Source organism: Protopterus annectens, chromosome 7.part0, assembly GCF_019279795.1.
Source record: "Protopterus annectens isolate FY-2018-M chromosome 7.part0, PAN1.0, whole genome shotgun sequence".
NCBI lineage: Eukaryota > Metazoa > Chordata > Ceratodontiformes > Protopteridae > Protopterus > Protopterus annectens.
In genome coordinates this window covers 105,980,874-106,004,973 of record NC_056739.1, presented here as the reverse complement: position 1 = coordinate 106,004,973, position 24,100 = coordinate 105,980,874, and the positions used below count along the sequence as shown (strand labels likewise).

At 42.7% G+C, this 24,100-nt stretch overlaps 1 protein-coding gene across 3 annotated transcripts in view; it reads left to right on the top strand.

Annotated features, from left to right (window-relative positions):
• The first annotated feature begins 1,971 nt into the window (after positions 1-1,971).
• BRPF3 (bromodomain and PHD finger containing 3) overlaps positions 1,972-24,100 on the top strand; it is a 1,617,494-nt gene continuing 1,595,365 nt past the window's right edge. Inside the window, exons 1-2 of one of the 3 annotated variants that reach the window (XM_044076533.1) lie at positions 1,972-2,106; positions 11,500-12,904. In XM_044076533.1, coding sequence (XP_043932468.1) covers positions 11,514-12,904 — 1,391 coding nt within the window. In that variant the 5' untranslated portion in view covers positions 1,972-2,106; positions 11,500-11,513. Of the gene's footprint in view, positions 2,107-11,458; positions 12,905-24,100 lie in introns of those variants that run through there. The other 2 variants (XM_044076535.1, XM_044076534.1) reach the window with 2 other exon arrangements.

Sequence of the window (24,100 nt, the reverse complement as noted above, 5' to 3'; positions counted from 1 at the left end):
GGTTCCCCTGCCTATGTTCTCATCTCATAGCTCCACTTTGGATCTTTGATCCCATTCTGGATCTAATTCGTCATCCCTCGGGAATGTTTCCTCCGAATCTGGACAGGCTGAAGCTCACAGCTTGGCTGCTCCAGTTCCACTAGTTGCTAGGACTCCCGGTATCTCTTTCCCTGTTGAATCTATCTTGGTTGCAGCACATAAATCCTCTACCAGGAAAATGTATTCTAGCAAATGGAGACGCTTCTCCGTTTGGGCTTCACAGAGAAATCTAGATCCTTTTACCACTTCAGTCCCAGGGGTATTAGACTTTTTGTCTCGTATCTTCCAGCTAGGAGCCAGCTCCTCCACAGTTAAAGTCCAGCTGGCGGCTATTTCTCATTTCCATGTAGGGGACAATTTAGGCTCCCTCGCTGCTGCCAGAATTTGTGAGACCTTTTTGAAAGGCACTTTTCTTTTGCAACCCCCTATTAGGAATCCATCACCGCTGTGGGATCTGACTGCGGTTCTTCAGGCCTTAGTTGCGCCTCCTTTCGAGCCCTCGGCATCAGTTGACTTAAAATTTTTGTCATGGAAGACTGCTTTTCTGGTAGCTATAACTTCAGCAAGGAGAGTGTTGGAGCTGCAAGCTGTTTGTATGAAGCCCCCATACCTTGTGTTTCATAAGGACAGGGTGTCTCTCAGGACTAATCCATCCTTTCTTCCTGAAGTTGCTTCTGAGACAAATATTAATCAATCTATTAATTTTGCCTGTCTTTTTCCCTAATTTTCAGAACAAAGGGGAATACAAACTTCATTTGCTGGATGTTCACAGGCAGTTACGTTTTTATTTGCACAGGACGGCGGCCTTTCGCAAATCTGGTCAACTTTTTGTTTCTTTTGCTAAGCCCTTTTTAGGGAAACCAGTTTCAAAGGTGACTCTTGCTAGGTGGATTTCCCTTTGTATCCTACAAGCATACAGAGGGCTTTGTTTACCAGAACCAGTAGGAGTTCATGCCCATTCTACACATTTTATGGCGACGTCTGCAGCATTCTGGTCTAGAGTTTCCCTGGATGACATTTGCTCAGAGGCTTCCTGGGCGTCTTCTCACACCTTTATTAATCATTATAAACTGGATTTGGTGTCTAGAGGAAGGGCTTCTTTTGGCTCTGCAGTGCTCCGGAATATCCTTCCTTAAGGGCCTCCCAAGATTTGAGGTAGCTGGGGACTCTGTCCCACAGGTTGCTGATCAAATGAAGTTAACTACTTCAGATAAAGAAGTTATGTACTCACCATAACGTTCCATCTGAGTAAGTAAACTTCATTTGTCAGCAGCCGTCCCTCCCTCCTTCCCCCTTGCTTTGGCGTTTTTTTTTTTTGCTGAACTCTATGTCCAGAGTTCACGAGTTGGAGGTTTGTCCTTGGTTTAGGGGTCTCAGGTTAGTTTGTTAGTGTCATGTATGGAGTGGCAAACTCAATCTGAGGATTGGAAGGAAGTTGCAGTGCAGTATGGGTAGGGGGAGGAGCTTGGAGCTCAGATCTTTTGCTGGGTATGCTGCCGACTCGGATCCATATCGGATGGTAGCCCACAGGTTGCTGACAAATGAAGTTTACCTACTCAGATGGAACGTTATGGTGAGTACATAACTTCTTTTTATTAATATGTTTTATGCTGTTACTGTTAGATTTTTATTTACTTACCATGTTTTGCTGCTGTAACTCCATACAAAGTACTTTGATAAAAAAACACCTTAATAAAATTTGAAGTTATCCTAATCTCGAAAGCCAGAGTAGCAGCATAGATGATTTTGGCCTGACCCTTTTCAAGTGTAGTTTCCCTGACAAGGTGCAGTGATTACTGTACTGAATTGAGCAGACTTCCTTCATTTTGTGCTTTACCACTAGTTCTTTTAAGAACTTAGAGGAAGCACATTCTTTATCTGATTTTTGTGCTTCCCTTTCATCTTTTTTAGGATGTCCATGGTGCAGAACTGTTGTACTTCTTTCCTGGTGGCTTAGTGGGATTGTCTCTGTGACTGAAGTTGCCATGTATCAGTAGAATCCTGTCTTTCCAGAACACATCCACACCGATCAGATGCCTTTTGCAGTGATTTTTTTTTTGAATTGAGGTAGTTTCCTTTATTTTCAGTTTTACCTAAATTTTTTTTTTTTTTTTTTTTTTTATGTCTCTTGCTTGTCTTTCTTAAGATGCCTGAGGTGCACAACTGTTTACACATCAATCAAGGCAGGTGGAAATTTCCCTGCTTAAGGGGACGAGGACTTTGAATATAAAAACTTCAGCTTGGCCAGCTAAGAACTTGGTTATATTCAAATGGACGTATAAGAGAATTTAAGTACCTTTTATCTGCACTTTTTTTTTAAAATACAGTATTTAATTGATTTAAACTGTGTATGTAGGAGTGTTGAAGGAATTTTTAACTGAAGTTATTCTGCTCTTCAGTAACTTGAACTGAAGCTAGTGTTGGCTGAATTTTGTTATTTGCTAGTAATTACAGGTGTGGGGGTAGCCACATTCTTTGATTTCCTGTCCTTGCATATTTAAACTGGTGCATGTGAAATAATTCCTGCTTTAAAACTTCAGCTTGGCCAGCTAAGAACTTGGTTATATTCAACTGGACGCATAAGAGAATTTAAGTACCTTTTATCTGCACTTTTTTTAAAAAAAATACAGTATTTAATTGATTTAAACTGTGTATGAAGGAGTGTTGAAGGAATTTTTAACTGAAGTTATTCTGCTCTTCAGTAACTTGAACTGAAGCTAGTGTTGGCTGAATTTTGTTATTTGCTAGTAATTACAGGTGTGGGGGTAGCCACATTCTTTGATTTCCTGTCCTTGCATATTTAAACTGGTGCATGTGAAATAATTCCTGCTTTAAAACTTCAGCTTGGCCAGCTAAGAACTTGGTTATATTCAACTGGACGTATAAGAGAATTTAAGTACCTTTTATCTGCACTTTTTTTTTAAAAATACAGTATTTAATTGATTTAAACTGTGTATGAAGGAGTGTTGAAGGAATTCTTAACTGAAGTTATTCTGCTCTTCAGTAACTTGAACTGAAGCTAGTGTTGGCTGAATTTTGTTATTTGCTAGTAATTACAGGTGTTGGGGTAGCCACATTCTTTGATTTCCTGTCCTTGCATATTTAAACTGGTGCATGTGAAATAATTCCTGCTTTAAAACTTCAGCTTGGCCAGCTAAGAACTTGGTTATATTCAACTGGACGTATAAGAGAATTTAAGTACCTTTTATCTGCACTTTTTGTTTTAAAAGTACAGTATTTAATTGATTTAAACTGTGTATGAAGGAGTGTTGAAGGAATTTTTAACTGAAGTTATTCTGCTCTTCAGTAACTTAAACTGAAGCTAGTGTTGGCTGAATTTTGTTATTTGCTAGTAATTACAGGTGTGGGGGTAGCCACATTCTTTGATTTCCTGTCCTTGCATATTTAAACTGGTGCATGTGAAATAATTCCTGCTTTAAAACTTCAGCTTGGCCAGTTAAGAACTTGGTTATATTCAACTGGACGTATAAGAGAATTTAAGTACCTTTTATCTGCACTTTTTTTTTAAAAATACAGTATTTAATTGATTTAAACTGTGTATGAAGGAGTGTTGAAGGAATTTTTAACTGAAGTTATTCTGCTCTTCAGTAACTTGAACTGAAGCTAGTGTTGGCTGAATTTTGTTATTTGCTAGTAATTACAGGTGTGGGGGTAGCCACATTCTTTGATTTCCTGTCCTTGCATATTTAAACTGGTGCATGTGAAATAATTCCTGCTTTAAAACTTCAGCTTGGCCAGCTGAGAACTTGGTTATATTCAACTGGACGTATAAGAGAATTTAAGTACCTTTTATCTGCACTTTTTTAAAAAAATACAGTATTTAATTGATTTAAACTGTGTATGAAGGAGTGTTGAAGGAATTTTTAACTGAAGTTATTCTGCTCTTCAGTAACTTAAACTGAAGCTAGTGTTGGCTGAATTTTGTTATTTGCTAGTAATTACAGGTGTGGGGTAGCCACATTCTTTGATTTCCTGTCCTTGCATATTTAAACTGGTGCATGTGAAATAATTCCTGCTTTAAAACTTCAGCTTGGCCAGCTAAGAACTTGGTTATATTCAACTGGACGTATAAGAGAATTTAAGTACCTTTTATCTGCACTTTTTTTTAAAAAAATACAGTATTTAATTGATTTAAACTGTGTATGAAGGAGTGTTGAAGGAATTTTTAACTGAAGTTATTCTGCTCTTCAGTAACTTGAACTGAAGCTAGTGTTGGCTGAATTTTGTTATTTGCTAGTAATTACAGGTGTGGGGGTAGCCACATTCTTTGATTTCCTGTCCTTGCATATTTAAACTGGTGCATGTGAAATAATTCCTGCTTTAAAACTTCAGCTTGGCCAGCTAAGAACTTGGTTATATTCAACTGGACGTATAAGAGAATTTAAGTACCTTTTATCTGCACTTTTTTTTTTTTAAAAAATACAGTATTTAATTGATTTAAACTGTGTATGAAGGAGTGTTGAAGGAATTTTTAACTGAAGTTATTCTGCTCTTCAGTAACTTGAACTGAAGCTAGTGTTGGCTGAATTTTGTTATTTGCTAGTAATTACAGGTGTGGGGGTAGCCACATTCTTTGATTTCCTGTCCTTGCATATTTAAACTGGTGCATGTGAAATAATTCCTGCTTTAAAACTTCAGCTTGGCCAGCTAAGAACTTGGTTATATTCAACTGGACGTATAAGAGAATTTAAGTACCTTTTATCTGCACTTTTGTTTTAAAAATACAGTATTTAATTGATTTAAACTGTGTATGAAGGAGTGTTGAAGGAATTTTTAACTGAAGTTATTCTGCTCTTCAGTAACTTGAACTGAAGCTAGTGTTGGCTGAATTTTGTTATTTGCTAGTAATTACAGGTGTGGGGGTAGCCACATTCTTTGATTTCCTGTCCTTGCATATTTAAACTGGTGCATGTGAAATAATTCCTGCTTTAAAACTTCAGCTTGGCCAGCTAAGAACTTGGTTATATTCAACTGGACGTATAAGAGAATTTAAGTACCTTTTATCTGCACTTTTTTTTTAAAAAATACAGTATTTAATTGATTTAAACTGTGTATGAAGGAGTGTTGAAGGAATTTTTAACTGAAGTTATTCTGCTCTTCAATCTTAGTGGCATTGAAACTGCCCGCCCCTCAGCCTGCCTCTGGGCCCATCTCATTTGCTCACTCAACTGAGTGCAGTGAGATCATATTCTGATTTCAGGCACTCCTACTGTGTACAAAGAGAGCATCTGGGAAATAAAAAAAAAAAAAAAAATTAAGCTTATTTCCTGCCTTTCTTGTTAAGTGGTACAGACTATTTGTAGGCTTCTGAGCCCCCAAGCCCTTCTGTGTTTGAGGGAAGCCTTCTAGCTTGTTTTTTTTCTTATAACTAGCCAGTTTTCTAGTTTCAGCACTCAAATCTGTTTCTTTGATCTCAGCACTTGTTAAGAAAAAAAAAAAATTCATCTGCTTTTACTGTACTTGTGTTTTTACCTACTTCTTTTTACTTTTGCATCATCTTAAAATACTCAATTGTATTTATTACTGCTTGGTGTAACTCACTCTAAGCCTTTTGGTTTAAACACTTGGGCTTCAGACCAGTTAGTTGTTTTGCACTGGGAGGGTTTGTGGTCTGCACTGTTGTGGCAGAACAGGTAGCTTACATCCTTCTAGGTTGAGAACTGCTGATTGAGGGCTCAGTGTCTGTTATTCTAAAAGTGTATTAATTCTGGTTTAAGCACTTGGGCTTTCAAGCCAGTTATTTTACATTAAGAGGGTTCGTGGTCTGCACTCTTTGTGGGAGGAGAGGCTGGACTCTGCCCTTCTGAGCTGGGAATTTCTGGTTAAAGGCTTATAGTGCATGCATATCTGAACTGTTTCTTACTGAAGTTGGTGCCTTGTTTGCTGTGGCATAGACTGGATTCGGGCCTGCTGGATCTAGCTTTGTTTGTGTAACTTGAGCACTAATCCAGACATTCTCTAAAGTATTCAATGGTATTTATTACTGCTTGGTTGTAACTTGATTAAAGTGTAGCTATCATTCAAGTCTTTTGGATTAAGCACTTGGGCTTCAGACCAGTTGTTTTACATTAGGAAGGTTTGTGGCAAGCACTGTGGTGGCAGGACAGGTAGCTTTCATCCTTCTAAGTTGGGAACTGCTGATTGAGAGCCCAGTGTCCAAGTGTATTAGTTCTGGTTTAGGCACTTGGGCTTCAGGCCAGTTATTTTACATTAAGAAGGTTCGTGGTCTGCACTCTTGTGGGAGAAGAGGCTGGACTCTGCCCTTCTGAGCTGGAAATTTCTGGTTAAAGGTTTATAGTGCCTGAATATTTGAACTGTATCTTACTGAAATTGGTTCACCTTGTTTGCTCTAGCATAGACTAGATCCAGGCCTGCTGAATCTAGCTTTGTTTATATGCTTGTTGTTTGTTTGCTTGTTATTTCCCTGGAAGCTAATTCCACCTAATACGCAACTTCTCAGCTTTTCTGTGGATAAATAGTGATATCTGCATTGCTAACTGTACTTATTTCCTTGTTTCACTTGAAAGAAAGTTACTGTTTGTCGTTTTGCATTTAGTTACTTGTAACACATTGCACTCAAGTTACCTGGCACTTGCTCACTAAAGCAATTATATAAGTCAGCACTAAAAATTAAAAGCACTACACCCTCACTCCCCACTGGCCCTTGTTTTCAATTAAGGATTTCCCAATATTATTCTAGCATGTCCAAAGGTCAGTTGTCAATCTCCTCTCGGTCCAGCTGGTGAATCTGGGAATCTTGAGGCAATGTTATAACTGCCTCATGTACACAGACAACCCTCTCCTCCTCCCACATAACACAAATACTTGCGAGAGATGCAGCTATTTAGCCAAACTGGAGGCTGAGCTCTCTCAACTCAGGACTGGCAAGACCAGACAGGAGGAGAAAGCAACTACACACACCACAAAACCAGCCTCACATAATGCTACCACTCCACTGAATCAAACACATAAACACACAAAGACATACTCGGAGGCTCTGAGTAAAATTTACCTAAACAGCAGAGGCCTCCAAAGCAGACACCCAAACAACTGCTACCTCAAGACACCCCACAAGCAACACATAAACCACAAAAGCAGTGTGCAAAGCAGTCACAGCCCTTAAGGCCAAATACAACACCAAACATACTTGTCATAGGTGACTCCATAGTCAGACACACTGACGTCCCACTCACCAGGCTGAACAAGGAGAGGGTCACAGTAAGCTGCCTATCGGGCGCTAGAATCCGCCACATAACACAAGCACTGGGGTCACTCCACGGCAAGTACAAATATGACACAGTCATTGTCCATGCTGGTGTGAATGACCTGAGACGTACCTCCCTGGACTACATGAAAAGAGACATAGAGGAGCTCTCTGATTATGTAGCCCAGGCAGGTATGACCCTAACCCTGAGCAGTATCCTTCCTTCACCAAGAATGATGCCACAATATAGAGACAAGATGATCAGCTTTAACAATTGGCTTAATGTCTGGTGTCATTCAAAGGGGATCCAGTGTCTGTCTGCCTGGGATGACATGCTTGACAAGCCACGCTGCTTCGCAAGGGACGGCTTGCACCTGTCACCCCTGGGATTCGGATATTGGCTAAGGCTCTTGCCACCCCCATAGTGCCTTTTTAGGCAAGGCTCAAATTCTAAACCTACCACCCTAGAAAACAAAATGAGAAGAAACTGAGGGTAATGCTGCTCAATGCCAGAAGTCTAAATCTCAAAATGCACGCACTCGAGGCCCTTCTCAGTATGGAGAACATCGATGTCTGTGCTGTAACTGAAACCTGGTTCAAGGCTCCTGAGAGCACCCGGCACTATTAGGTTTTACCTCATATCATGCGTTCCGCCCCAAAACCCGGACCACACCACAAAAGGAGGGGTGTATCCATATTCATAAAGGATACCCACACCTCCAGGTTGGTGGCAATGCACAAGCTTCGGAAACCATCCAGGTGCAACTAACCATAGGCAAAACTGCTCTACAAATTGTAGCATGCTACAGGCCACCCTCTCAAACTCAGGAACCCCACACAGCCTACCTGAAGACACTGGAGGGTATAAATGTATCTCCAAACACCATCATATTGGGTGACTTCAACTACCCAAATATAGACTGGGAACATTACTCAAGCCCTAACTTTCTAGCCCAACGGTTCCTGGAGTTCATAAATTCAAATGCCATGGAACAGCTAGTCACTGTTCCCACGAGAGGAGAAAATATACTAGATCTCATTGTAACAAACATGGGGACAAAATGCTCCACACCGGAAGTATATCCCTCATTGGTGAGATCTGATCATAAACTAATCTCACTGGAAATCCACATCCCGCCCCCACCCCAAACAAAAGAGGCCATAGTGAAGAACTTCTCTAAAGCAAACTTCACACTACTCAAGACTGGTGTAGTATCCTTCAAGGCCCCTGAGCCAGAGGAAACCACAACCCAAGCTGCGGAAGCCCTTACAAATGCCTTCTATGAACACCTCCAGGACTGCATGGATCAGGCAATCCCAAATAAAACCAAGACTCTTTCCACAAAGTGCAAACGTCCAGTCTGGTGGACCCCAGCCATTAACAAACTTTACAATAAGAGGAGAAAGCTATTACATGATAGAACAAAATCCATAAAAGGGAAGTCACCCCTGATCATTATTAGTAAAAAATACGAGCACTCATAAAATCATCTAAGGCCAATTTTGAGAGAAAAATTGCCATGGATTCAAAGGACAATCATAAGGCCTTTTTCAGCTATGTTAGGAACCTGGGTGGAAACTCCCAGATATGCTCAGAATTAGTCCAAAATGATACAAAATCACTGAACCCACAGACATTGCCAACATACTGGCAGACAGGTTCAGTGCAAACTTCACCCCTCTCCCCTAAAGGAGAGATAACTATCCCAGCCGAGTGTAGCCTCCCGGACATCTCAAATGCGCAGGTGAAAGCTGCTCTCTAAAGCTAAAAACACAGCATCAATGGGACCGGATGGTGTCCCCGGCTGTGTGCTACACGAGATAAATGAGGAATTAACCACGCACATAAGGCAGCTGTTTAATCTCAGCCTTACCACAGGATACGTGCCCAAGGAGTGGCGTACGGCAGCTGTGGTCCCACTCCACAAAGGCGGCGCCTCTACGGACCCTGGTAATTACCGCCCCATAAGCTTAACAAGTCTAGTCTGCAAAGCTATGGAGAGGATCATAATGGAGCTCATAAACAAAGATATAGGGGACTTGCAGACATTGGACCCGACCCAGTTTGGCTTTGTCAAGGGAAGATCATGCCTTTTGAACTTGGTCGACTTCTTCGAAACAGTCACCAAGGCCATTGATGAGGGAAAGGCAGTCCATACAGCCTACCTTGACCTTGCAAAGGCTTTCGACACAATACCCCACTTGGGTATTGTAGAAAAACTTACCAGCTTAAATGTAAACCCATATGTCACAAGATGGGTTGCAAACTGGCTTAAGGACAGAACCCACAGGGTTAGAGTTGCTGGCGCTGTGTCAGACTCCAAGCCGGTCACAAGTGGTGTCCCACAGGGCTCGGTCCTTGGCCCCTATTGTTTGGCATCTACTTCTCAGAAGTACAGGCCAGCATGGGAGGACTTTGGCTGACAAAGTTTGCAGACGACTGCAAACTGGGCCATAGTGGAAAGTGCATTGGACACGGATATCCTTCAGAAGGGACTCACGGAAACAGATAGCTGGTGCCAGAGCCATGGCCTGAAGTTAAATGCCAAAAATGTATAGTCATACCCTTCGGGAAAAACAAGGTAACCCCAAGCTACCATATAGGTGGCAATCCACTAAGCACAGAAGAGGTTATCAGGGACCTGGGGACCCAGGTTGACAGTGGCCTTTCTTTGACACTCACATTGCTAAAGTGGTTAGAAAGACCTTCTACATTGCCCACCTGATCATGAAGGGATTCACATCCAGATCTAGTGAGGTCATTGTTCCCCTGTACTCTTCACTTATCAGACCAATGATCGAGTACAATGCCCCATTCGGGATGTATCTCACCCGACATCTGCAGCAATTGGAGAGACCCCAAAAGTTCCTCACCAAAAGGATAAAGGGACTCCAAAATCTGTCATATGCTGCCAGATTGAAGAAACTCCAGCTCTATTCAGTCGCATACCGTCTGCTCAGAGGTGACATGTGCCTGACATACAAGGCCATGTCCAACCCAGAATTAATGGACATGCTTCACCCCCAAAAATCCAAATCCACCAAAACCACTAGAGCAAGCGACTTAAACCTTAGCACGGATATAAATAGGACGTGCTGGAGGGATAGATTTATCACTCAGAGACTCCCTATGCTGTGGAATAAAATCCCGGTCCATGTGAGGCAGAGCACCTCGCTGACTCTGTTCAAGAGAAATCTAGACCTGTGGATGGGAGATCGTAGGTTTACCCCGGGAATCATCTCTGTGTCACTGCTGGACAGAGGCACAACAAACTAATGGGCACAGTATTTTTTCATATAAGGGGTGGCGTAAGCCACAAAAATTTGGGCTAGGCTTATAAATGCCTTAGGGCAGCTAGCCTAGTAAAAACCTATGAACCTATGAACCTAAGACAAGTCAACCTGAAGTGCCTGATCCCTGAACATAATGGCTAATCTGCACAGCAGGTATTGCCACTTATTTGCTGTGACACATTGTCTTTTTGTCTGTCACCATCAAGAAAAAAAACTCCTGATTTCACTACTACTCTCAACAGTGAGACTGAGAGGAGACCACAGTCTAATTCTAGAAGTAAGCTCCCTAAGCAAAGTCTGAGGGGTCAGCACCCCCCCCCCACACACACACAAACAAACAAACATCTACAGGCAAAGGAGAGTTCATCGATATGCATCCCATTGCAGTATAGGTGGAAACTAGTGTCTAGTAAAACGCATGCATACAGGCTAGGCATGCAGACTCTTGACTGAAAGCACTGTATTTTGGAATTCCAAAAATAAGTTATTTTTATTGCAAGCATAACTGAAACTGTTTACTTACAAATAAGTCGTCCCCCCCCCCCCCCCGAGTAATCTCCATTAGGTCTAGTGTAAAAATATGTGCATGATGGTGCAACAATAATCCCTGTGTGGTAGTAATGTGCAGCTTTAATGTACTAAAATTGATGCAGAGGGGGCTGCAGAATCTGTGTGTACGTGAGTGCATGTGTGTGTGTGAGAGTGCATGTGTGTGTGCGTGTGTGTGAGAGAGTGCATGTGCATGCTTGTGTGTGTGAGAGTGTGTGAGTGCATGTGCGTTTGTGTGTGTGTGAGTGCATGTGTATGGTTATCTGGCCTTGAGTGACATGCAGGCATACATTAATTTATTTAGTAGCAGTTTTATGTCTTTTGACTTTAGGTTTAAACTAATAAAATGTCTGTCTCGTTGTATTAAAATGTTTGTGTACCATGTTTTGCAGGTAATCTTCCAAACATGAGAAAGCCAAGGAGAAAAACAAAGCTAAACCCAGAGGGTCGTCGCTCACCATCACCATATAGTCTTAAGTGCTCTCCCACCCGTGAGACGCTAACCTATGCACAGGCTCAGCGTATAGTGGAAGTGGACATTGATGGCCGACTTCACCGCATTAGCATCTATGATCCTTTAACAATTATTACTGAGGATGAGATGACAGCCCAAGACATTACAGAGTGTAATAGCAACAAAGAGAACAGTGAACAGCCACTTTTCCCATCAAAATGTAAAAAATCTTCTTGTAAAGGGAAAAAGAAAGACTTTACCTCAAAACATATGCCAGGTACATCACTGCATTTACCGCAACCCAGTTTTAAGATCATTGATACCCTCTCCCCACCAAATGCTCCACCCTTACCTGCTGCTTACTACCGCTACATTGAGAAGCCTGCTGAGGAGATGGACATGGAAGTGGAGTATGACATGGATGAAGAAGATATGGCCTGGCTGGATGTTGTGAATGAGAAACGGACTATTGATGGACTGAACCCTGTCTCACCAGACACTTTTGAAATTCTAATAGATCGGCTAGAGAAGGAGTCTTATGTTGAGGGGCGTTTTAATAGTCCTCAGCAGTCTTTGATTGATGAGGATGCATTTTGCTGCATCTGTTTAGATGATGAGTGTCTTAACAGTAATGTTATCTTATTCTGTGATATCTGCAATCTAGCCGTACACCAGGAGTGTTATGGAGTGCCGTACATTCCAGAAGGACCTTGGCTTTGTCGATGCTGCCTACAGTCCCCTTCTCGGCCTGTAGAATGTGTTTTGTGCCCAAACAAAGGTGGGGCTTTTAAACAGACAAGCGATGGCCGGTGGGCACATGTAGTCTGTGCTATCTGGATCCCAGAAGTCTGCTTTGCTAACACAGTGTTTCTGGAACCTATTGAAGGAGTAGAAAACATCCCTCCTGCAAGATGGAAACTGATTTGCTACATTTGCAAACAGAAAGCAGTAGGAGCTTCTATTCAGTGCCACAAAACTAACTGTTACACTGCATTCCATGTGACCTGTGCTCAGCGAGCTGGACTCTTCATGAAAATCGAGCCTGTGAAAGAAACTAGTTTGAATGGTACAACATTTACTGTTCGGAAAACTGCATACTGTGAACTTCATTCACCTCCTGACACTGTGAAAAAATGTAAGTCTGTATCGAACAGTGAAGCAGAAGAGGAGGAGGAGGAAGAAGAGAAGAAACCTGAAAATGAAGAAGATGTGGAGAATTCACAAAAAACAGTTCCCAAAAAGAGTAAAGTCAAACTGAAGCAAAAGATAAGGGAGGATTTGGAAATGGAGGAGAAGCGTTTAGCACTACCAGTGGTGACTGTTCCAGAGATTCCATCATGCCGGTAAGTGGATATCTGTAGTTTTTAAGTATGTTTAGTCACCTGCTTTTGAAGCCTGTGATTGAAGTAAGGGATCTAGTATCTCTGAACATTGCCTGTAAGACCTTCAGCATCTTAGCCACAAGCACTAGAACTGTTCAGTAGGTGTAGCATTCCTCAATGGATGGGTTCGGAACCAACTCAGCCCTTACACTAGCTCGTGGCCACTATAAAACTGTCAAACTCCTTTCTTAACCACAGTGCACTATGCCTAACGTCCCCAAGATCTTGTTTGCCTCTTTCGCGACTAGATGGGTTTAACTGCAGCTCTCAAGCTATTTGGTTGAGATGAGTAAAATTTCTTAAAAACCTTATCTTTAAACACTAGTTTTTGATTAATCTGCTTCTATTACATACTTTATTCAATACATATATATATACACATATATAAATATATATATATATATATATATATATATATATATATATATATATATATACATATATACATATATACATATATATATATATATATATATATATATATATATATAAAAGAGTTTTTGCCACCTTTATTCAACTTTATTCTCCCTTATACACTTGTTAGTATATTCTGTGTTACCATTGTTGGTAGGCCTTTCCTACCCCCATTTATTCTTTCCTGACGGGTATTAATCTCCTGTAGTTTCCTTTTCTGTTCTTGGTAAAAAAAAAAAAAAATGTATTACCTTATTTTTGCTGGCTTTTTTTCTTCTGATTACTGTTACTTAGATTGTTATTGCTGTTCCTTCCAGTATAACTGTTTCATACATTTTGTCTGAGAAAGGATTTAAAAAGTGTCAGAAATGTGGGCATAAAATGCCTTTGTCAGATGCCCACACACGGTGTGTCTGCTGTTTAGATATGGAACATCTAGATTAAGATTGCAATATGTGTAGTGGATTTAATCCAAGGGCATTAACTAAGAGAAAGAACAAATTAATCTTAAAGGGTATGTTGCCATTCTCTGAAGCCTTAGTGGAGTTCAATCTCCTAAAATTAAAGTTGAGGACCCTTCAAAAAAGTCGAGATCTGTGGATTCGTCTGCTACTGCATCCTCTGAGCCAAAGAAAATGAGGAAGATGGGATCCAACCATCTTCAGATCTGACTAAGTATCTTTTCCAGTCCAACAACCTCACATCCAACAAAACGTTCTACAGATCTGAAGTCCCTGGATCCTAAGCCATTGCCTCATGCTATATACTCGCCGGGCATTGATGTGGTCCCTTCCAGTGTGCCCTCTCCTTTTTTTGGAGCAGCACTCCAAGTCTCCTAAAGTGGTGCCCTCTCATTCCTCCAGAAGTCTCATGAAGGCAGATGTGGAAAGGATGATGAGATTCTTCACGGAGCAATTTTAGAAGGGAGCCTTCACTGTTCTTACCCCCTTGGGTCAGGAACACCGTCCATCTTCTTCTCCACCTGTAACAACTCCTCTGACCCAACCAGTGGTGTCAAGAGTCCTAAGATCCAAGCATTCCAGGCCCTTCTGTGTCTGATCCAAAGAGAGCATTGTCTTCAGATCTGTGCACCGGCCCCGACATCTTCGCATCTGGATGACTTTTGGAGCTGAAGATTCCAGGTCGGATCTGAGGGGAGTACATCAACTTTGAGGTTTTCTGAGCCATCTCTTCCTCTCAGAGCTTCGGCATTGGACAGCTCAACTTTGGCTACTGCCTGTGGTGGATAGCTGTCCAAGTGGAGGGAGGTGGCAGGCCAGAAACTTGCTTTCTTGGCTCCATTGACTTCCTTCTCTCCTGAGCAGTCTGCTTTTGAGGTTTTGTTTTCTCTGCTCTGGCAGTTCAGGCTGGTCTTTCCCCCTCGGATCCTCCCTTGACATTGCAATTAACTTTGCACAGTGATCCTCTGCATTCTACTCCATGAGGACAGCCATCCCAAAATCTTCAGATCACCCAACTGGATATTGTCATCTCTTCTGGTACTTCTCTGGGTCAATCCACCAAAGTCCCTAGGAAGAGGACTTGCAAGAGGATGCACTTGGATTTCCCCCAGGAATCTGTCACCAAGGATACTGACTTTGATGAGGGAGAAGGGTCTGCCAAATCAGCACCAGATGTCTTATTTGGAGACATCTTTGAGATCCTTAAACAGAAAGGTGGTTAGTTTTCCCAAAACCCAGCTCCTGAGGAGTCAGTATTTCTGGAAGCTTTCAAGACTGGCCCATCTACCCTCCTGGTTCACTCCGCCCACTGATGAACTTATTGATTTGGTTTCTTAGAGAGTGTGGAACAAACCTGAGAAGATTGAGCCAATCCCCAAGAGACCAGATATATTCTGGCTCCACGTGACATGATAGGAAGAGAACATTGGAGTAAGGAGTACCAATTGAGGCAATGGTCATGGTGGCAGCTGCAAAGAAGGAACTCGCAGAACAGAGTTTCCACTGTCCTGAAAATGTAGGGCACTGGACAGGTTTGGAAAGCGAGTTTATGCTTCAGTGATATTTGCTCTCCGATTTCTGAACTACTTGGCACATTTCATGAGTCTGCAAAGGGACTTGATTAAGGAACTTTCAAACTCCTTTTCAGTGGCCACTACTGCAGAGGCACACACTTCTGTTGTCTCACAGTTGACAGCCCTTCAATCTATTGCAAATTTGTCCATGAGGCTTATCTTGCATGCTGCAGAAGGTGCCTCAAAGGCTGAGGGTTCAAGTATTTCCATCAGGAGGCATGCCTGGATGTGCCTGTGTGATTTTTTACAGAGCCCTTCAAGCCAATTTTTTTGTCGGTACTCCCTTTGACGGTTCTTTTTTGTTTGACCCCACAGTAAAAGACACACTGCAGGTGTGAGAAAGACTGAAAGACCCTGTCTACAGTGGACATACATTTTTTGACCCCTCAACGAACCTTTTCCAGCAATCAACTGGGAGGTCAAAAGATGTAGCTCAGGAAGCCTCAGGGTTCTTTCCAGGACACACATGGAGGTAGTTCCTCCAGAGGCAGAGGGGGGAATGATAATGGCAGAAGACACCCCCGAGGCAGAGGAGGCCTGCAAAACCGAGGGTCTAGAGATGCATTTTCTGGCAGACCCTTTCAGTGCTCTGGAAGGGAGATCTGATTGCCTTCCTCTGGAGGCAGTTGGGGGTCGCTTATCTCTGCACCAGGAAGCCTGGCCAAACATAACAAAGGACAGTTAGATGCAGAGAATCATTTCTACATGTTATATTTTCCCTTTTCCCTGCTACCTCCATTATCCAGGAAAATCCTCGATGTTCCACCCAACCAGTGGGAAGCAGCAGCACTAGAAATCCAAATGCCGCTAGCAAGAGTCATCCAAGTAGTCCCTTCAAACCAAATAGAATCTGGAACTTACTCAAGATTCTTTTTAATGCCAAAGAAAACGGGACTGGAGACTGATTTTAGATCTCAATGTGTTGAACAAATTGGTTTGACACACCAAGTTCTGGATGGTCACAGTTCAGTCAATTCTGTCCTTTCTGAGCAAGGATGACTGGATGTGCTTGATAGACCTTCAAGGATGTGTACTATCTAGCATTGCCACCTGTCCGGTATTTTTCCGGGCTACCTGGAAATCATAATGATGTTCATCGTGTTACCCTGCTGCAGTCATCACACTTGGGTTATCCTGTCGTCAGGCGGTCCCGCAGTCGGCCTGAATTCCAAAGTCTTGGTCCGGCGTCGGTTGCTGTCGCTTCTTCCCTGACGTCAGTGCGCCAGGGGTATATAAGAGGCATCCGACACCATTTTCTTCAGTCTTTCTTGCCGCGCGGTGCCCGAAGCAGAAGCAGTTTGCAAGTGCTGGTCGGCCGACTCCTGAGATTTTCAAAGTCGAATTTCAGATCCGAAGTCTTCAGTAAAGCTAAGTACCCCATTGGGGAAACTTTTCTTGCCTCAGACCGATGTCAGAAAAGGTTAACAATTGTATTTCTTGTGGGAAGCAAATACCTCATAAGGACTTTCATTCTTATACCTTGCCTAGGCCCAGACCACGACGTCACTGGTTGTCGGTTTTGTGCTAGGTTCAATAAGCGAACTATAAAGCGATGCTTTGATTTCGCACGACACTACTTCGGTAGGAAATTTAATTACACTATGCCTTCGGAGCAACTGACTACCGGCGTGCACAAAAAATGCAAAGATAAGGACAGGCAGCCTAGATCCAAGCCAGACTCCGAGGCCTCGGCTGGGCCGGTCGCTGGTTCACCGGTTTTCAGTGAGGCGCCTACGCAGCCCCTGGCTACTGCAGAATTGGAACCCCAGACCGCTTTGGATTCTCTGGTGGAGGGTTCTAGGCCAACGCAGCCATTTTCTTTAGGCCCTACGACGACACTGCAGAAGGAGAAGCCGGCGCTGCAGAAACACCTTCGGTTTCTGAAGGTGTCTTCAGACTGACTACTCTCACCATAAATTCTTATGCTAAGCTTAAGACTCTTCTAAAACCAAAAAAAGACTTGCACTTCAGTCTCCAGTTCAAGGCCCCATGCCTAAGAAACAGATGCTTAAAATGGCTGAAGATTTGATTTCTTTAATCAGGGTTTCCCAACCCCCACCCGACAAAAGGCCTAGACAAGAGGAGGATTATGCCTCCTCTGATCAAGTGTCTATTTCCTCAGGCTCCTCTGAGGAGCAAGATTACTCCTTTCCCCCTTATGAAGATTCTGATGCTGAGGATTCCATTCCCTCAGCTTCTTCCCCTGAAGACTATTCCTTTGGGGAAACCTCACATACCATGAGGGAACATTTCCACTGGGAAGGTCAGGACTACTCCGACTCAAAGAAAAGGCTCAGAGAGTTTCATTTACTCCCCCAGCACAGACCACTTGCTATCCCCCAAGTTTTAGACATTGTGGATGATGTTTACTTAGAATCTAGTCTAAATCCAGATTCTCTGCCTCCTGCTCCAGCCAAACCAGATAGCTACTATAGAGTGCCTGACTCATACAAATTCCTTTACAAAAGCCCTGTTGCTGACCCAGAGACTATCTCCCAGGGTCCCAGAGGGGCTAAGGCTTCAATGGCTAAAAATCCTGTACCCTCTGAAAGGGACTCCAGAGCACTAGATAGGTGGGGGAAGAAGGTTTACACCTCAGCTACTCTAGCTATGAGAGCACTAAATTGTCAATTTCACATGCTTAAATACCAGCAATTCCTGATGTCTCAAATAAAACAAAAGTTGAGCACACACCCTCAACAGTCTGAATTGAAGGAAATGCAGGATCTGTTGCATGCAGTTGAACAGGTGGGCAAACATACTTTACAATGTGGATTTGATTCCTTGGAAGCTTCCTGTAGAGCAGCTGTTACTGGGTCTGTTATATGTAGGCATGCTTGGTTAAAGGAACAAACTTTGCCTGATCATGTTAAAGCAAAGTTACTAGATGCACCCTTACAGCAGGATGTTCTATTTGGGGTTACAGCAGAAGAAGTCTTAAAGAAAATGGAAGATAAGGCAAAATCTATGCAGACGGTCAAAGATTTCTTACAGATTCAGCCCCCACGCTTTAGCAGAAATTGGCCAAGAAAAAATTGGTCCTTTCCAGCTACTGACAGACCACAGAGGGGTAAATAGGGACGCCCAAGGGGCAGAGGACAAACACAAACCCATTACAAACCTCTACAATGGGGCACTGCAACACAGAAGGGAGGAGAAGACAGGTCCCAAACTACTACAAGGCAAACACAATGACTTAAACCTCAAATTGCCAAGCAAAACTCTCTTGGCAGCTCCCTTGGGAGGAAAATTTGCACTTTTTATAGACAACTGGCGCATCGTCACAAAGGACAAATGGGTCCTAGACATTATCTCACAAGGATACAGATTCCATTTTGACACCTTGCCAGTGATAAAAGGAATGCCAAACCTGCCACAAAATCAATGGGCAGAGGCACAAAAACAAATTACAGCTCTCATGGACATGAGAGCCATTCAACTGGTACCTACATGGGAGCAAGGCCAAGGATTTTACTCAAGGCTCTTTCTAGTCCCCAGAAAGGACAATGCTTGGAGACCCATTCTGGACCTTTCAATTCTAAACACCTTCTTACAAGTACCCAAATTCAAGATGCTAACACTACAGCAGCTTCTTCCCATGTTGGGCAAGAAAGCATGGCTAGTAACGTTGGACCTCAAGGAGGCATACCTGCATGTCCCTATCAGATAAAATTGCAGAAGATACTTCCGTTTCATTGCAGGTTCAACCCATTACCAATTCTCTGCACTGCCCTTTGGCTTGGCCACTGCGCCCAGGGTCTTCACAAAATGCCTGGCACCAGTAATTGCATACTGCAGACAAAGAGGAATTCAAATATACCCTTACCTGGACGACTGCCTCATTCAAGCAGAAAGCAAGGACATTCTCTTACAATATCTGGCATTTGTAAAACACCTTCTAAGTTGCCTAGGGTACACAGTAAACGAAAAGAAATCAAAACTAGTACCCTCACAAAATATGACATTCCTGGGTGCCAGCTTGAATACAACGGCCCAGATGGCTTATTTGATGCCAGACAAACAACCACAACTGACTCAATACTTCAAAGCAATGGCAACAAAGACCCAACTCCCTGCAAGAAAAATTCTGCAGGCCTTGGGCTTCATGGCATCTTGCATACTACTAATACCATTTGCAAAACTGCATATGAGGAAATTACAGTGGTACCTAAAAAGCGTATGGACTCAACACAGCCGCAGCTTGGACACAATTATATCTCTCATTCCCTGCCTTCAACAAGAGTTTCTATGGTGGTCACAGGCATGTCACCTCAACAAGGGTCAGCCTTTCACCTTACCCCCAGCCAGGCAAACTATGACAACAGATGCATCAGACTATGCCTGGGGGGCACACATGGCAGAACGGTGCGTTCAAGGCATATGGACTGCAGATCAAAGGAATTTGCACATCAATCAAAAAGAAATGCTAGCTGTACAGAATGCCCTGACAGCCTTCAAGGACCTCTTACATCCAGGACAGCTTGCAATAAGGATGGACAACACCACAGTAATGTGGTACATAAACAAACAAGGGGGTACACACTCCTACCCTCTATGCAGGCAAGCAATGACCTTGTGGAACACAGCACTGGCTTACCAAGTTCAATTACAAGCTCAATTCCTGCCAGGAAAAAAGAACACATTGGCAGACGACCTAAGCAGAAACATCATGGATCCCCACGAGTGGAAGCTGGATCCACAAGTATTTGCAATGATTACTCAAACATGGGGGCACCCAGACATAGACCTGTTTGCCAGCCCCCAAAACTATCAGCTAACAAAATTTTTACAAGGACATTTCACCATCAAGCTTGGAAAGTGGACGCACTCTCATTCAGTTGGAAAAACCTGACAGTATATGCCTTTCCTCCATTACCCCTTCTCACAAAGGTGCTGCTGAAAGTCAGGATGGAGAGACCCTGAATGATACTCATTGCCCCAGACTGGCCACGCCAGCACTGGTACCCACTATTAAGGAATATGACCCAGGGCCCACCATGGATTTTTCCACAAATTACTCATCTGCTCACGCAGCAAGACAGTCAGATTCTACACAGCCAGCACAAAACCTTAAAATTGGCTGCATGGCAAATCACCTAAACAACCAGCCAGCTCCTCTTTCTCAAGCTGGTATGGATGTTATTCTGGAAGCCAGGAGGCCCAGCACCAGGAAGGCCTACTCAGACAAATGGAAAAGGTTTTGCGCCTGGAACCAAGCTAAAGGCCAAAATACCCTTCAGCCAGACATACCTCAGATTCTACAATATTTAACTGAGATGTTACACAAAGGGCTTTCTTTTTCATCTATTAAAATCCAAGCCTCCGCTATTTCAGCTCACTACAACACGGATCCTCCCTTCTTTTCACAACCGCTTCTAAGGCAGTTTCTCAGAGGGACCAAAAACATTAGGCCTCCCAGCAGAGCACCAACACCAACCTGGGACCTCAATTTTGTTCTGGAAAAACGTACGCTACCTCCTTTTTAACCAGCTTTCTCAGCTGACTTAAAGTTTATATCATGGAAGACTGCCCTGCTGCTAGCAATTACTTCAGCCAGAAGAGTTTCAGAGCTTCAGGCACTAATGGCAGTAGAGCCTTTCCTCATTTTTCATCAAGACAGAGTTTCTCTACGAACTAAACCCTCCTTTATGCCTGAGGTGGTATCCAGTGTGGCTCTAAATCAAACCATCCATTTACCCACCTTCTTTCCAAATCCACAGAACAAAGGAGAAAGACTCCTGCACTCCTTGGACATTCACAGGCAACTACGTTACTACTTGGATAAAACTGAGGTTTTCAGAAAATCTGACCAGCTCTTTGTATCCTATGCTACAGCTTCACAAGGAAAGGCTATCTCAAAACAGACCATTTCCAAATGGATAGGACATTGCATTCGTTTTTGCTACACCCACCATGGAAAACCACTTCCTGCTAGCATAAGGCCCCACTCTACCAGGGCAGCAGCTACATCTACAGCCTTCCTCAGGGGGGTGCCAACCAAGGATATTCTGGAAGCTGCAACTTGGAGTTCAGTACACACCTTCACCAAACACTATCACTTACCACTTTACTCTAAGACTACAGCTGGCTTTGCCACTGCAGTTTTGCAGGGCCTTCTAGCCACCTCTAACCCTGTTTGACTCACCTCCCATCCTTAGCTTTGGGATTCTACCCAAGTGTGATGACTGCAGCAGGGTAACACGATGAACATAGTACAGTTTTGTACCTACCATAAATGTAGATGTTCGAGTGTATACCCTGCTGCAGTCCAGGTTACCCTCCCTCCACCCCCTCTGACCTAACTAAAACCTTTCTATGCCTTAAAATCTGATACTACCTTTGTGGTGTATTTGGTTATAGCTGGAGGGATGTTTTGTTTGTGCTAAACTTTTATTATTGGTACTATCTACTGACCACCATTTTGGGGGGGGCACTTGACATCTAGGGCAAGAAAAACTGAAGAAAATGGCGTCGTATGCCTCTTGTATACCCCTGGTGCACTGACGTCAGGGAAGAAGCGACAGCAACCGACGCCGGACCAAGACTTTGGAATTCAGGCCGACTGCGGGACCCCCTGACGACGGATAACCCAAGTGTGATGACTGCAGCAGGGTATACACTCGAACATCTACATTTATGGTAGGTACAAAACTGTACTTTAATAACAAAATAAATTCCTTAGGGTTGTCGGAGACAGCTCGTTCTACAACAGAGTAAATCAAAATCAAACCGACGAGGTGCCACCACAGAGAAGGTTTATTGTTAAAACACAATAAAAAAAGTTAAAGTCCTGGATGAGAGCTTTCAGCCTTTTAAGGCCTTCTTCACATCCTAAATAACCGATAATCAGTTCCTGTTTTTCAAAATGTAATCAGCCAATGAAATGTCATCTTTGCAGCTGCCACCCCTGCAGTATGGGCTTCAAAGGGATACCATTCAATCCCGGGAGTTGGTCGGCTTGCAAGTCAGCTATCCACCTTGTCTCTATTTGTTTTGTTTTACAATATCTCTACTTCTCAAGTCATTCAGTATTAATTCCAGTGCCATGAAATAAAATTTGTGCCCTGGATTTGATGTATGTTGTGAAAGTGCACTATTTTTATGTCTTGTCACTTAAATGACGGAGAATCCATTCCTTGAAACATCTATTTGTCTTGCCAACATAAAAACCCTGACAGCAAGTACAGACGGCCAGGTATGTCAAGTTCTTGTGATCGCTGTCCGCATAATTATTCAACCTATAGGTCCTATTTGTGATGGAATGTATAAGTGAATTATTGCTGTTAATAAAAGTACAAGCCTTGCATTTCCTACATAGGAAAGTGCCCTTCTCGACGCTCGTATGATTTTGAAAGTTCCCATTTTTATAGCAAAGTAACCTCTTCAAGTTCTTCTTATTTTTAAAACAGAAGTGTGGAGTCTCACCTACTACTGTCTTCAAATCTTCATCCATGGTCAGAATATGACAATTCTTTCTTACAGTAAACATCTAGGGTAACTTGTTTCTTCTAAACGATCCAAATCTGTTAGTCTCATCATCCACTCTCCTCCTCTTAGAGAAGTATGGCTGTCCCTTAGTTCTTCTCAATTCTTGTCTCTCTGACAGTATGGCTCATGTCCCTGTCCTTGTAGCCTTTTACTTTAAAACATTGCAGGAGCTGGTTAGATTCATACTCAAATGTCTCTTCTGTACATAATCTGGATGTACGTAAAAGTGAGTAGATTTTTTCCCATCCTGTTTCTTTTGTGTCTTTGGCTCTTCTTCATAGAGTGCATGTCTGTTGGGGCAGCTCCCCTGTGGCTGCAGAGCACCAGAGTGTTTTACTGTTGCAGTGAGTGACTACTGGCTGTAGCATTCAGTGACCATCTTGCCAAGCAGAAATGAGTCGCTGCTTTGTTTCAGTCTGTAAGATTGACATTGAACTTTGCAATTCTCCATCTTTGTTCACCTCACTTATTGACTTCTGTAAGCTGTTCTCTGGATGCCATGACTTGTTGGTATTTTTGCTGCTACACAGGATCCCAGTTGTCTTCGAGGCAATAGGCCTGCTACTTGCAATCCATTGCTCTGATTTTATGCTTCTGCACTCCAGATTTTCCAGGAGGGTCCTTCAGTAAATTCTTTGAGACTAGAGGCTCCAAGAAGCTGCTTCTCCATCTTCCCTTGTTAGGTTGTTTAAGCTGTATACTTTTCCCTTCTGACATACTTTTGTCAGGATCAACTCTTTTAGCTGATATGATTGCATATTTACATATACAGGTCTTTGCTGCTTCCTCATGGCAAGGTTTGGAGCATACACTGTATGTGCCATTTCAATTAACAAATCCTGCTGTGGAAGAGCAGTTCAGTTGCTTATTCGTGCTTTCATAAAATTAACTGTCTATTCTTTACAGTTTCTCTAGTACAGCAGAAAATCTTGGGCTTTCTCTGTGCACCCTTTCTTCTAACAAACAGTACCATTGTTTGAAACCGCTCTTCTTGAGGTCTTATACTCAGCTAGTCTTATCTTTAGTTCAGCCAATGATCTTTGCAGTTTTATCAGTTCATCTCAATAGATAGTTAAAACTTCTATTTTTCCAACCTTTTATTAATTGAGTTAATATACTCTTCAGTGTTTTCATTTATTTTAATAATCTTATGAGTGATTTATTTTTTTCTCTAAATTACTGGAAGCCATCTCTTGTACCAAAGCTAAAGCCGGAACCGC